At 36.6% G+C, this 13,762-nt stretch overlaps 2 protein-coding genes and 1 pseudogene across 2 annotated transcripts; 1 reads left to right on the forward strand and 2 right to left on the reverse strand.

The window, feature by feature from the left end:
* The first annotated feature begins 1,882 nt into the window (after nucleotides 1-1,882).
* LOC147555444 (putative protein phosphatase 2C 80 pseudogene) lies at nucleotides 1,883-3,271 on the forward strand (annotated as a pseudogene).
* Nucleotides 3,272-5,444: 2,173 nt separating this feature from the next.
* LOC147555445 (putative vesicle-associated membrane protein 726) lies at nucleotides 5,445-8,476 on the reverse strand. The gene is made up of 5 exons (XM_086662978.1): nucleotides 7,927-8,476; nucleotides 6,528-6,669; nucleotides 6,304-6,424; nucleotides 6,155-6,217; nucleotides 5,445-5,835 (listed from the first exon to the last, which is right to left on the reverse strand). Exons 1-5 carry the CDS (start codon nucleotides 8,114-8,116, stop codon nucleotides 5,692-5,694), a joined length of 660 nt encoding a protein of 219 aa, XP_086519104.1. The 5' UTR covers nucleotides 8,117-8,476; the 3' UTR covers nucleotides 5,445-5,691.
* Nucleotides 8,477-10,240: 1,764 nt separating this feature from the next.
* LOC147555446 (uncharacterized) lies at nucleotides 10,241-13,555 on the reverse strand. The gene is made up of 2 exons (XM_086663222.1): nucleotides 13,272-13,555; nucleotides 10,241-12,439 (listed from the first exon to the last, which is right to left on the reverse strand). Exon 2 carries the CDS (start codon nucleotides 12,260-12,262, stop codon nucleotides 10,457-10,459), a length of 1,806 nt encoding a protein of 601 aa, XP_086519348.1. The 5' UTR covers nucleotides 12,263-12,439; nucleotides 13,272-13,555; the 3' UTR covers nucleotides 10,241-10,456.
* Nucleotides 13,556-13,762: the final 207 nt, after the last annotated feature.

Genomic DNA, 13,762 nt, shown 5'->3' on the forward strand with positions numbered 1-13,762 from the left:
CATTCATGAAGAAAATTCAGACCAACACCACCACGTCCGACGCAACCACCATTTCTCTCATATCTCTTTCCTTTCCTTTCCTTTCTCTCTCTATGTCTGTCGCTCTTTTTCCTTCTTTTCTCAATCTTATTTTCTATAAAACTTTCACTCTATCTCTATCCTCACCCTTCCAACGAATAAAGTGTTCCATTTGGGGATGCGAGGGAGGAGGGGAGGTCTGGTCAAATCGTCCCGGAGAGTTTCAGATCCTCAATTAAGGGTTTTGAAACTCTATATCGAGAGACTTGCGCCGAGTTGTCCACGAAGTAGCTCTTGGTTGATTGACCACGAGATGTTTCATACCTGATCGACTATAAGAGATCTCGTGTTCGGCCAACTACGAGACATTTCGTGGCCGATCAACCACACAGAATCTCGTCTTAGGACTAGTAAATATCTCGTGGGCGGCTAACCATTACCTATGTTGTGGTCAATTGGCCACGGGACCCTACAACTCGGTCCGTGATGGGAGAGATAGGTCTCCTCTCTCATCCCATCATACTTGTTTTTTTATGTGAATTTGGTTACTATATATCCATGTTTGTGAAATGAACACCCCAAGCCCAAAGACCATATTGTACTAATGATTGGGATTATGAAATAGCTTCCCATGGACTTAAATCCCTACTTAGTACTTTACAAATAATACTTTCTAATTCCCACCAGTAGCCCACCGACTTAAATCCCTACTTAGTATTTTAGAAATAAAATAGTTTCTATTTTCCAACACAGTAGAGATTATATAAGCCACTCTATCACTAAACTCTCATAACTAAAAGAGGACCCAATTGTTACAATTCTCTCTCCCACCTCAACCAAAACTTGATTAGAGAATTAGATTATCATCTTAAACAGGTAAGATCAACAAACACTACAAATACTTTAAGTACACAATACATCGATATGTTTTTGATATCTTTCTAAACAAATTTCTCTTTGTTGTGGAAGAAAGTATAAACGAACTTGTGGAAAAAATTTCCAAGTAGATCAATATTGTTATGGATTTTCAATTATTTAGTTATATGGGTTTGTAATAGTCTAGTAATTGCACGCAGTCTTCCAAAAAAAAGTGTAGTGATTGGACTCGAAACACTTTTTGAATTTTATTTTGGACTATACACCTATGATCCCAAAACAAGAAACATATGCTAACTTTAATGGTATAATATTATATGGAAAAAATAATGGTAAACTTAACTCCAAAAAAATTTTTGGAGGAAGAAACTTCAATTATTTTAGAAACTAAAGTATACCTATCCAGATAACAATCCACATAACAAATGTTGTTCCCAAGTACGAATTAGTTCTTCAACCAAAAAGAAAAAAAAAAGGTACGAAAAAAGAAAAGAGTATGAAATCAGTAATTAAGAACAATATCTTATAGTGATAACGGTGACTTTTTTTTTTGTTTTAGAAACTCTATTTATTTTGTTGGATTAATTTCAAGGGTATTTCAATTTAGCCTCTAATTTGTGCCACAAGTAGAAAGTTTGACCCCTGTTTATTTCTAGTGTTCTAATTTCGTACGGCAAACCATGATTATATGTTAGTCTACGTTAAAAGTGAAAATTTTTGTTAATCGTTTTACTCTTTATTTCAAAAGGTTTTCTTGTGTGCCATTTATGCGAATGTCTCCGACAAGAGTTAGATCGTCATTGTCGACGACTTTAACATGAAAAAATTTGTCCAATTATATTGAATTTTTTTTCCGTTTCAGTCACTTCGTCCATCACCTTATGATGTCTTAACGAATTTCATTTTTCTAGTTCAGCTCGAATAAAAATTTAAGACTAGTTCATAGTGTTCAAGTGAAGATTTACTTATCGATTGCTCGATCGACAAGATGTTCACGTCAAGAGTGCATCGTCAAAACGTTTCTCAGCATGATGGATTACGGCCAAAAGCTACATCCCCTGGTCAATCTTGTTCAACAATTTGCAATGGAAATTTCCAACCTCAAAGGTACATAAATATTTCTAGCCAGAGAGGGAGAGAGATAGTTATTGTTTTTGTTATCTTTGTTCTAATATGACTAGTCTGACTTATCTGAATGTTAAATTGATAATCGAATTTGTTTTAGCTAGGAGGTAGTACTGCAGGCATTTCATATTGTTTGGAACAATGGATCAAACTCATTTCATGTCTCACACAAATAACCCCAAATATAGTCTGAGTCGACTTCCATACGAGTCAGACAAACAAATATAAGTCGATCAATTCATATGTTGAGATAGATTTTTTTGATCTTATATGATTTTATTATTAATTAAAAGCTAAATACTAACAATTCCACATAATGATTGTCAACGTAACAGTGAGAAGAGGAAGTTATTGAAGCTAAACTCAGGATCAGCTTACCTTCCTAAAGAGAACAAGAGCAAACCTCAAGGAGAGGATGCACACTTCATAAGCAAGACTGGTTATACCGTTGGCATAGCAGATGGTGTTGGTGGTTGGAGCAAACAAGGGGTCGATTCGGGAGAGTACTCGCGAGGTTTAATGAATAATGCACGTAAATCAGTCGAAAGATACGAAAACCAAACTGGTTATGTGTTAGATCTTAAGAGTGTTCTTACTGAAGCTTACTGGAGAACTACAGCTCAAGGATCTTCAACTGCCTGTATTATAACCCTAACCGATCAACATGTACGTTGTCTATATACAATATTTTGTTCGTTGTTTTCTTTTGTTATTTGTAATGATTCATATTATTAATATTTTACGGTTGCAGTGTTTGACAGCAGTGAATATTGGAGATAGCGGTTTCATAATAATAAGAGACGGGGTTACAGTTTATCGTTCGCCAAAGCAACAACGCGGGTTTAACTGCCCCTATCAATTAGGTCATCACAAGATGTGTGATCGACCGTGTTCAGCTCAAAAACTGACTATTGAAGTTAAAGATGGAGATGTAATTGTCGCCGGAACAGATGGATTATTTGACAATATGTTTGAAAGTGAGATAGAAGAAACAGTGAAACGAGGAAAGGAATCAGGAAAAGAAGAGCCAAGGGAGTTAGCTGAGTGTATAGCTGAGCTTGCGTTGTATAATTCATTAGACACTTACGCCCGAACTCCCTTCCAGATTGAGTCTGAAAAGTTCGGAAAGAAACATCGTGGAGGAAAGGTTGACGACATCACTGTTGTTGTTTCGTACGTAGTTGGCAACAACCAACCATTAACCAACTTCAACTCGAAAAAGACAATCGAACAGACGGAAGACGAAAATTAGGTGCCGAGCTATGACAAGTCATGTGTATATGGTATTGTAAAAATGGATTAGTGTAATTAGAACTACGTGATGCTTGATCCCTCAGACGAGTATTAACAACGCTCTATTGGGTACGTAGGCAACCGCTTAATTTATAGAGGTTCAGCATCAAATATTATAATAAAATAAAATTGACCTTTATGCATTCAGTTCACAAAATAGATGTTTGGACGAAGAAACTCAAGAACTTGACCTACACTTTTAATCTGAATTGTCTAACTCGAATACTGTTATACTGCTATTGTGTTCTCCAATAGTAGCTAGTAGTGTCTGCTTTTTGTGAGTTATTTCCTAATTCTTACTTAAATCTTTGTCATTAGTTTAAATTGAAGATTAGATTAGTTCCAAAGTTCTTCAACATGGACACCAAAACCAGTTTATAAAGGAGCTCATTGGTTTCTAATCTTATGACGTATTGAGATAATAGAGTAGAAATGGAGTAAAAATTTAAGAGCTGAAAAACTTTGTGTGTATCGTTTGATTTATACCAATAAGTGAAGTGGTCTTTATAGTTTATGCCAATGTATTCATTAATCTTGTTGTTAACTTCATTTCTTCCCACCCCACTCTATAAGAGTTTGTACAAAGTAATCACATTCTTTTATCACATGTTAAACATGGCCGTTCGTAACGCAATCACCAAAAATCATATTTTAGTACTCGTTATCAACTTTTCATGACAGTGAATGAGCTTATTATAACGTCGGAAACTAAAGAAACTCCTAGGGTACAAAAACTTTTAGGAGCAAAATCTACATTTTTTTCAATCTCTCACGGCCACTTCTTCTATTGCCGGCGGCAACCCGGCGGCAAAGTCGTCCACAACCATTTAGGAAAGAAGTTCTGACCAACACCACCACCTCCGACACAACCCCTTTTCTCTCATATCTCTTTCCTTTTCAAACTTTCACTCTATGTCTGTCTCTATTTTTCCTTCTCTTTTCCTTCTTTCGTTCTCTCTAAAACTTTCCGTCCGAGGAATGAAGTGTTCTATTTGGGGATGGGGAGGGGGAGGGTGGTCCGGCCCCGGAGTTTCAGACCCTCGATCAATGGGTTTACAAAACTCTTTTCTTTGTTGGAACAGTGATATATTAATATTAAAATAAAACAACTCCGTCCACCGATGGACGAGATAGGTGTAGTTGTTCGTTTTTATTAGGAGCTAAATAAAAATTACATCCAACTGCTAATATATCCTCGTATAAACCAACTCATAACATAAAAGTGTTAATCAGCGACGCATTCAGAATTTACTTCCAAGGGCCTAAAAAATTACTATGTTTATTCCAACAGTTACAACGCTACAAATTTAAGAAGAAAAACATTTTTGTAAAATTAGTAGTCACTAATATTCGATATTAAGGAATTCAAACACTTAACACTCAAATAGATTTCATAGGGCTCTACAAGTGTCCGTTGCTCGCAAGTTTTTCATAATTATATTATCATCAATTTTCATAGATGTTTGCAAACACATTATTACTGAATTATTGACTTTATGAAATAGTCTCTCGCCGCATCTAGTTTAGCTTAAAATCAACAAAAAGACCAGCTTTAACTAATACTGAAGTGTTTATTGGTTTGGTCTTTTTTGGCTACAAAACTAACCTCAAGTTCATTTCAACAAAAAAAAAAGCCTCAAGTTCAACCTCATTTTCATCCACAATATGTATGATACGAGAAGTAAGTTATGCCACAAATTTGATTCTAGATTAAAATTTCTATATCATATCAAATCAAACTCAAGAAATAACAATTCCAATCAAACATCTAGAAACAAAACTCATCGTCAATCTGACCAAGTCAATCAAAAGATTAAAACATACCTACACAGAACAAAATTTGTATATACAGACTTCGTCAAATATGTACATATCGTTTTTACGAAACCAAAGTATACAAGGAAAACAAAAATCTAGTCAAGACAAACACTATAGCTCCTTGAAAAAAACAACTGTGATACTCTGTCCCACACCACAGATAGGCTGCAAAAATCCCGATTGTTAAGTGGACGGCTAAAATTTAGAGAACTAAAACTCGTTCTCTCCAAAAATAAATCCGTCCGCCTAGGGGGTAGTAGGGCAGAGTATCAACTTGGGAAAGAAAAAAAAATTAAACCTACAAGATCATCATATGAATTAATAAGAGCTCCTTCTACTAAGCATTCCAAAAGAAATTCATGTGTACATTTCTATACACACTCCAACTTCTCATACAAAATACAAACAACCAAAAACCCACAATATATCATTCACATATCCCATATCACCAAATCTAGTACTTGTAAGTAATATATTCCTCCTAATCAGAAAAACAAAGATATAATAGAGAGACAGAGAGAGAGAGAGAGAGAGAGAGAGAGAGAGAGAGTGTGAATCTGATTAACATTTGAACCCATGGCAAACAGATAGAACTATGATCAAGATCAAAGCAATGAGAATACCCAAAACTATCAGCTTTATCTTCATATTCTGCAACCACATCTTCCTCCTCATCTTTGTTCCTTGTTGTCTGAAGTCTTGTGCCTACCCAAACATAATTTCATAACCAAAAACACGCCCGTCACCAATCAGATTACAGCAAGTCTTTATGTTTATATTGGGGTAGAAATTGGGCCTGACTCGGGCGCCCACGGGTACCTCTACTCCGGGCACAGGCATTCCGGGTAGCTTATATAAAGGCCGGTGGACTTAACGGGCAGGCGGGTTTGGGCAGGGAAAAATAGAAAATCTCTTGAACAGAGCCCGTCAAGGGCACTAGCCCGTGACAGGTATAACGGGTGTATAGAAATGGGTTTGAATGAACATGCCAATAAAGATGTGAATAATAAGTAAATATACTCACTTGTGATCGAAGGTTTTCTGTTTTGTCAACGAGAAGCTCGATTTTCTCCCCACGGTCAAGAACCTATACAAGAACAAGCTTTATTTGCTAAACTATGATTCACTTTCAATATCAATAAAACGGAAATTCATACTAAGGGAAGCCCAAACCTTTTCGATATTTTCCATCATCACTCCTTTCACTTCGGAAACTTGAGCCTTCACTTTAGAGAGTTTGCTTATTTCTTCTGGGTGATCAGCACAGTACTGCATGTGCTCTTTTAGTTTTGACCTAAAAAATACAACTTCGGATATTAGGGTTTATGCAATCTGCAAAAGAGAAACGGAAAACGGAAAGTGAAACTTATTATTAGGTTAGCAGTTAATGGAATTACCCAAACTCCTTGTTCAGGCTCTGTGCAACTGCAGTAGCAGCTTTTCCACCTCCATATCTCTTGTTGAAGTCATCCTTCACACGTTCTAGGAAAGCAATAGGAATTTGTCTCCCGACAGATTCAACTGCAACTACACAGTAGGCTGCAAAAAAAGGCGAGGGATAAGAGGGCAAGAGCTAGGTTGTGACAAAAAGAACTAAAACAAAGTAATAATATGCAATATAAGTAATATCTGCTAGAACTATACCAAATACATAAAACTCGTTCAGGATTTGACCATTTCTCAAATCAGCTAAGAAGAATTTCGAGCTCAAGATTTGACGGAGATCCTCAGACAGTAAGGTCAACACAGGTTTTTTCGGTAACTTATCATACTCTCTCAAAAATAGCAGCTAAGATGAAAGGAAAAGGCACACTATGGACATCACCCTATATTATCCAAGGACAGCGACACCAGAAGATAGTTTTTCAACACAGAAGACTCCAAACAGGAATCAGAACTCACATAAGAGGATTCTAGGGCTGTTATCGTAGTCCAACTAACAAGCCCTCGAAAACCTGTAAGGGGAAACTTTTGCTTGTTTTGAACTTAAAACAAAATTGTTGAACGTTAATTCCTTGGAAGGGTTAACTCAGTGTAGAAGCAGCCAGATAAAGGAGCAGCTTGTAACCATGATTGGCACTATTCCAGATTAGGGAACTTAACATGGGTAAGGTAAAAATATGTCGCCTACTTCGTTATGAAACCAGAGTACCAATCCCTGAAGAATTGGTCAATATAGGCAATGGAAGCTCGTATTTTAGAATAGTAACCCCTTAAATTTGGAAATTTTGATCACGAAAGAGCTGGTAAATTGATATCTATGGTAGTACCGAAACAATGAGTTTCCAGGAAACGGTAATGATGTTCCAAGTTAACAGACAATGGATTATAGCAAAAACCCCTAGATAAATTGAAATTAAGAACAGTCAAATCCAAAAAGAAAAAAAAAAAACCTAAATCATGCATCAACAAACCCTAATAAATCGTTTAACCATACTATATAGTATATACAGATTAATTAACAAGATGCGGAAGTTGAACAATAACAGTACATATGAAATCATGAAAACCATAGAAGATTATCATAGATCTGAACCAATATAACACTATATCATCAATTGATCCACAATTCTACAGTTTTTCAAATCTGATCTTCACAATCATCATTGATTTAACAATTCTACAGTAGATCTAAAACAAAAATCATAGTAACAGAAGCGGTAGTAACTGAATAAATCGTTATTGGATCTAAAATATGACGAATCAGATAGATCAAAACAAGAACAAGAAGATCGATACCATAACTTAACCAAATCGTAATCCAACAAGCCAAAAAGAAATGAAAGAATAACTTACTGAACCCTTCTTCAACTAGATAATTGAAAGTATGATTATCGCAGTTATAAGTAAACTTGTTATTACTAGCAGGTAGCTTCTGAAGACATTGAGAAGCAATCGTGGTAAAATTTCCTGTAAACTCTGTGTATTCAGCGAGGATAACTGTTCCTCTAGCAACAAAACTGTAGATCAGAGATTGCTGACCCATCTTCTAAACCCTAGACCTCTTTGACAGAAGTTCTGAGTTTCAAAGAACCAGATCAAGTAAGAAATAGATACTGAGATTAGAGAGAGAGATCTGATCGAAACGATCGGAGATCGGAAAATGGAAGATCGGTTGATTTCTCTTCTTTTTGGGTTAGGAGAAGAGAAATGTTTGGCGAAGAAATGAAAGAAGAAGATTAGTCTTCTTTTTTATACTACTAGTGTAGGATGAGAGAACGAAGAAAAACTAGAGAGAGAAAGAGAAGTCACAGTTTTCGCCTTTTGATTTTTGTTATCTTTTTGTATGCTTATATTATAGTACTAAGAAAACAATTTTGAAATTCAACTTATAGCCTTCATTTATGTTGTTGATTTTGTTATCTTGACTCTTGGATTTTCTATTGATTTTATTTTATTCAGTTTCGCATCAACAGTGTCGACAAATGTGACCTTCTACTTTCAAATGTTAATATAAATGTGCAATTATTTTCTTTCTGAGGTTACGAATACGAACTATGTTATGAGGCAATTAAAATACTTGTGCAGTATTGGATGTGTGTGCAGGTATCGTAAATTACACCAACACGATGAATTTATTACTTGGAAGAATGATTACGCTTTTGCATTAATCTTTGTTTTAAAAGCTACTTCTTAATAAGACAAGTATTAAACTCTGAGTTTTATGTGCTTTTATTTGAATTACTTCAAAAGAAACAACACGTCCATGTATCAATACTGTACTTTTGTGTTTCACATTGTAGGAGATGGAAAATCTTTTACTGTTCTCACTTGAAAGATCTTTTTACCGTGCACTTTATATTATATGTTAAATTGATTTTTTATCTTTTTAACAAGTCGCCAGCTCTATCCGTGGTAACACTGTTTCAAAACTTTTTAACTTTACAAGAATAGAGACGGGGAGAAGCCGCTATTGAAAACGTGGTACAAAATATCAGATAAGGAACGTAGAAATAACCAAGTTTCACATATTGTACTAAATTTATGAAATGGAATCTAGGTTGCCTTGTTTGGAGAAGTTATTGACCATAGTTTTGATATAGGAAGACAGCATGAAGTGACCTAAAATCTGAGGACCATTCCCTTCCCACTTTCAAAATTTGAAATTTCTACAAGTTATAAAATCAAGGAAAAAAGATCTCTTTTCTAGAATCTCTACTAGAGGACTAGAAGGAGCTCTACCTTTGAGTATTATTTTTCTCCCATAGTTTTGATAGAGACCAAGATCGTAACTCCGTTCCAAATTGTGAACAACAAAACCTGTGACTATTCTATCTGAGGATTAGGCCCGATTAGTAGTAACCCGTACCATGCTACCAGCTATAGAGGCCTTTGGGCCCTAAACATGTGACTGTTCTACCTGAGGATTAGGCCCGAGTGGTATTACCTGTATCGGCTAGAGAGACCTTTGGGCCCTTGGCTATTAGGGAGGATCAGGCGAGACAGGTATTCTTTGTATCATTTTCTCACTAGAGAGGCCTTTGGGCCCTTGGCTATTAGGGAGGATCAGGGGTATTCTTGTATCATTTTCTCACTAGAGAGGCCTTTGGGCCCTGGCCATTAGGGAGGATCAGGCAAGACATGTATTCTTTGTATCATTTACTTGGATATCTTGCATAATAACACTAGAGGCCTTTGGGCCCTGGATTTAAGGGAGGATCAGGCGAGACAGGTATTCTTTGTATCATTTTCTTTGATATCTTGCATAATAACACTAGAGAAGCGGTTATCGTGATTATTACATCTTCGTGATGTATCTATGCCTTGTAACGACTAACGTAGACCGTAGTCGAATTCTCAAAAAAATAACACTAGAGAGGCCTTTGGGCCCTTGGCTACTAGGGAGGATCGAGCGAGACTGGTATTCTCTGTGTCATTTTCTTTGATATCTTGCATAATAAGAACAATATTATACAAGTACAAATGCTGGATGCTGGCTTCAAAATCACCTCAATCTCCATTCTCTGTTGTCCACAAGGTTTTGAGTTATCTGATAGAAGCTAAAAAAAACAGTAGAAATTATGAGAAGAATAGACAAGTAGAACAGAGGTACCCACAGTCCACAGAGGAAGAGAACACAAAAAAAGATGGGAAGTGCAAGATCCAAGAATGAATCAAATGAATATTTGATAATGCATTATATCTAAAAGCTTCATAAAATCTGTTGATAGTAAAACAAGTACAGATACAGGTACTCTAAAACCCTAAATTGTACCTAGAAAAACAAAAGAAATGCCAAGATTACAAGCAACCCATGAACTATGTTGTGATGATGTAAAATGATCGATATAAAATAAACAAGACCCTTCAACTCGGAATAATTTTATCAATTCTGAACGGTGCATTTCTTCTGAGAATGTCCTAACATATGACAACGACCACATTGAACGACCCGTTTAGGGCGTTTGAAGCTTTCGACACGAAGAACTTTCTTTTTCGGCCGGCCTGGAGGCCTACGAATCTTGGGCGGACGTATAAGGATATCAGATTTAGTGTTTCCTCCGTCTGCTCCTTCGCCCAACTCCTTCCATTGACTCTTATCTGGAATCGGATTTATTATCTGCGAGTAAGCTTCACGATAACTTGCTACTGTGAAACAATGTTCGGCAAATAGATGAGCGTTTTGGCCACAGGAGATTAGTGCTGCAGCAGCATGTGCACATGGTAAACCATAAATCTGCCAACGACGACATGAGCATACACGACTTCGAATATCGACAATGTTTGTTCTCTCACTAGACACGATCTCAAATTCTACTTCATTTGCTCGAAGTACTTGGTAACAATGTGAATCCGATATAGCTTCTAAAATCCGCTTCTCAGCTGATGGTACGAGGATTGAATTCCAACTAATGCCTATATTTTGACGATCTATGAACCAAGACGTTAAATGATGACGTATATGCTCCATCAGTTGCACGATAGGTAGCTCATGACCTTCAAGGGCCCAGTTATATAGTAACTCAGTAATACCTAAGGTAAAGTGACCGTATCGAACTCCTTCAAAATATGCAACAGCCCAAAGACGGGGAGGAAAACGATGAAACCACTGCATAACATCTTGGGAAATTTCTATCATCTCGGAGATCTTAGATTCAAATTCAATGGCAGTGAGTGCATAAACAGCATTCCAAAATATGTTAACCAATTTTGTGTTTTTAAATTCATCACGGAAATTTTCACTCACATATCGTAGACAAAAACCATGAAATGCACTTGGGAAATGGGTTTCGACTGCCTCTACTATACCTTGTTGTCGATCAGATAATATAGTGAGCCTGGGCATGTTTTCAGTATTCACGCCAAGTAGCTTCCTTAACTCCGACACGAACCACATCCAGTTTTCATCACTTTCTCTATCTACAATTGCAAATGCCAATGGAAATAAGGAATCGTCGGCATCAATAGCTGAAGCACAAAGTAAGGAACCAAGATACTTTCCCTTAAGATGGGTTCGATCGAGTTCTAGAAGTGGTCTGCAAGCATTAATAAAGCCATATATCGATGCACGATAGGAAATAAAAAGGCGTTGGAAGCAATTCTCCTGCCCAGTAGCGAAAACAGAAGCAATACTTCCTGGATTTGTTTTCCGAATCTGTTCACAATATGCAGGTAGAAAACGATAACCTTCCTCAAACGTTCCATGAACTGCAGCCATACTTCGTTCTTTCCCGCGCCAAGCTTGCATATATGAAACAGCAACCCCATGCTGTTCACGAATATCCTGTAATATCTCCTTTGGTTTATACTGTGGATTATCTCGAAGACGAGCTTCTACTGATCTAGCAACCCAACCAACCGAAGCTTGTTGATGATGCAAATTTTGAACACCTTCACAAGTATGTTGTCCATGTAGAGTTCTAATCGTGAACGTCGGAACACCTGGGCATTTTGCTACATGGACACGCCATGGGCATTCTTCTTTCGAACATTTGGCTATAAATCGGCTTCTGTCAGACTTCACTATTCGAAGATCAAAATGTAATGCTATAGCAATCTCTTTAAGCGTTCTTCGACAAGTTTCCACATCAGGAAATTCTTGTCCTATAACTAAAGAATGGTCGTCCACAACTAAAGAATGGTCGTCCACAACTAAAGAATGATCGGGAACACCCGAAGAATGGTTTGCCATAAGTTCACTAATAAAAAATATTCCAGAAACAATGTGATGCGGAAGGCCTTATCTCACGTCATAAGGATTATATGCTCCTCAAATATAATCACTGAATATATACAATGAGTTTTCGATGTTTGTAAAGCTTTATCACCTAAACTGACTATAGATTGTTACAAAAACCATATGCAAAACCTGCAAATGAAAGGATATAATTAGGGGAAGTAAATGAAGAAGCTCAGACAAACAGAACTAGGTAACTACATAATATGTCTAATCCCTTACTAAGATATACTACCACCGAAGCTAAGTAGCTAACCCTATATAATCATCACTGCATGTATAGTATAATATATTCATCGGTAGAGTGTTAACAGTGATTCACCCCCAAACATCACCGGTGTAATTAGCTATACAAAGGAGCTAACCTTTGGCCTTATTTGGTCGGGAAAGAGAGGCTTTTGACTCCGAGTCTACCCTACCCAAAAACAAGTTTCAGCTATTGATGTAGCCTCTTGTCTATACGGCTACTCAATTCTCAAAACCTAGGCAACAATGGAAGGTAACTATTTAGCCTAACTACCTCTCCCTCAAATTCCCATCACTTTTTTCCTCACCCTTTACCTTAATTACCATTTTTTTAACCATTCATTTCTGAGATCAAGTAGTTCATGCACAATACTTAGTTTCTACCTTTCTCTAACAAAAACTAGGGCTTTTTAGGGTTCCAATTGGATTCTCCATTACTGAACTTGGAACTAGTCACTCAATTTCAGATAGTGAACTCCCCTAGTTGAGTTCAGTGGCTTAACTACTAAATTCCCACTAATTTATAGATCCAATGATATCTAAATACCAAACCAGCTCAAACACTACACCCCAATTTACGAAACCCTAGCTTCTCTTAATCGTAACTCCCTTCTAAAGCATTTCAAACATTGTAAAAACGGAAACCCATTTCTTAAAGAACATCAAAATCAAAACCCCTAAGAGATTAATGCAAGAAACAACAAGAAATTTCAATTACCTTTTCTACTGAACGATCTGAAAAGGAGAAATTCAAGTTCTCAACACGGAACTACCCAAAATTCTGCCCTAATTTCACTAATTTCAGGGACAATCTCGATTGGATTGCAGCATTTGCTCTTCTACAGACTTAAAATTTAAGATTTTGGAGATTGGTTGAATTGAAACCCTCGAAGAAGATGCAGAAATGGATTTTGCAGTAGAAAGAGAGAAGGCGATAGAACCCATATCCGAATAGGACTTAAACTACGAAAATGCCCTTGTATACAGACTCCCCTTCAATTTATTTGGACACCCCTTGTAATTTCTTAATATTCATATCAATCCCCCTCCTTTTTAAAACAAGCAAATAGGTATTAGATAGTGTCGGTCCAACTGGTATGTCTAGTCAAGCAATTTCCGAGTGTTCGGTTGAGTTAACTATTGTAGAAATATGTTTAAGAGATCAAATCAATTCAAACAATCAATAAGTTCACTAACTGACTTAATTAA

The sequence above is a fragment of the Eschscholzia californica genome, unplaced genomic scaffold (assembly GCF_041429995.1).
Source record: "Eschscholzia californica isolate CP2 unplaced genomic scaffold, dmEscCali1.0.p SCAF_2, whole genome shotgun sequence".
In the NCBI taxonomy this organism is placed as follows: Eukaryota; Viridiplantae; Streptophyta; class Magnoliopsida; order Ranunculales; family Papaveraceae; genus Eschscholzia; species Eschscholzia californica.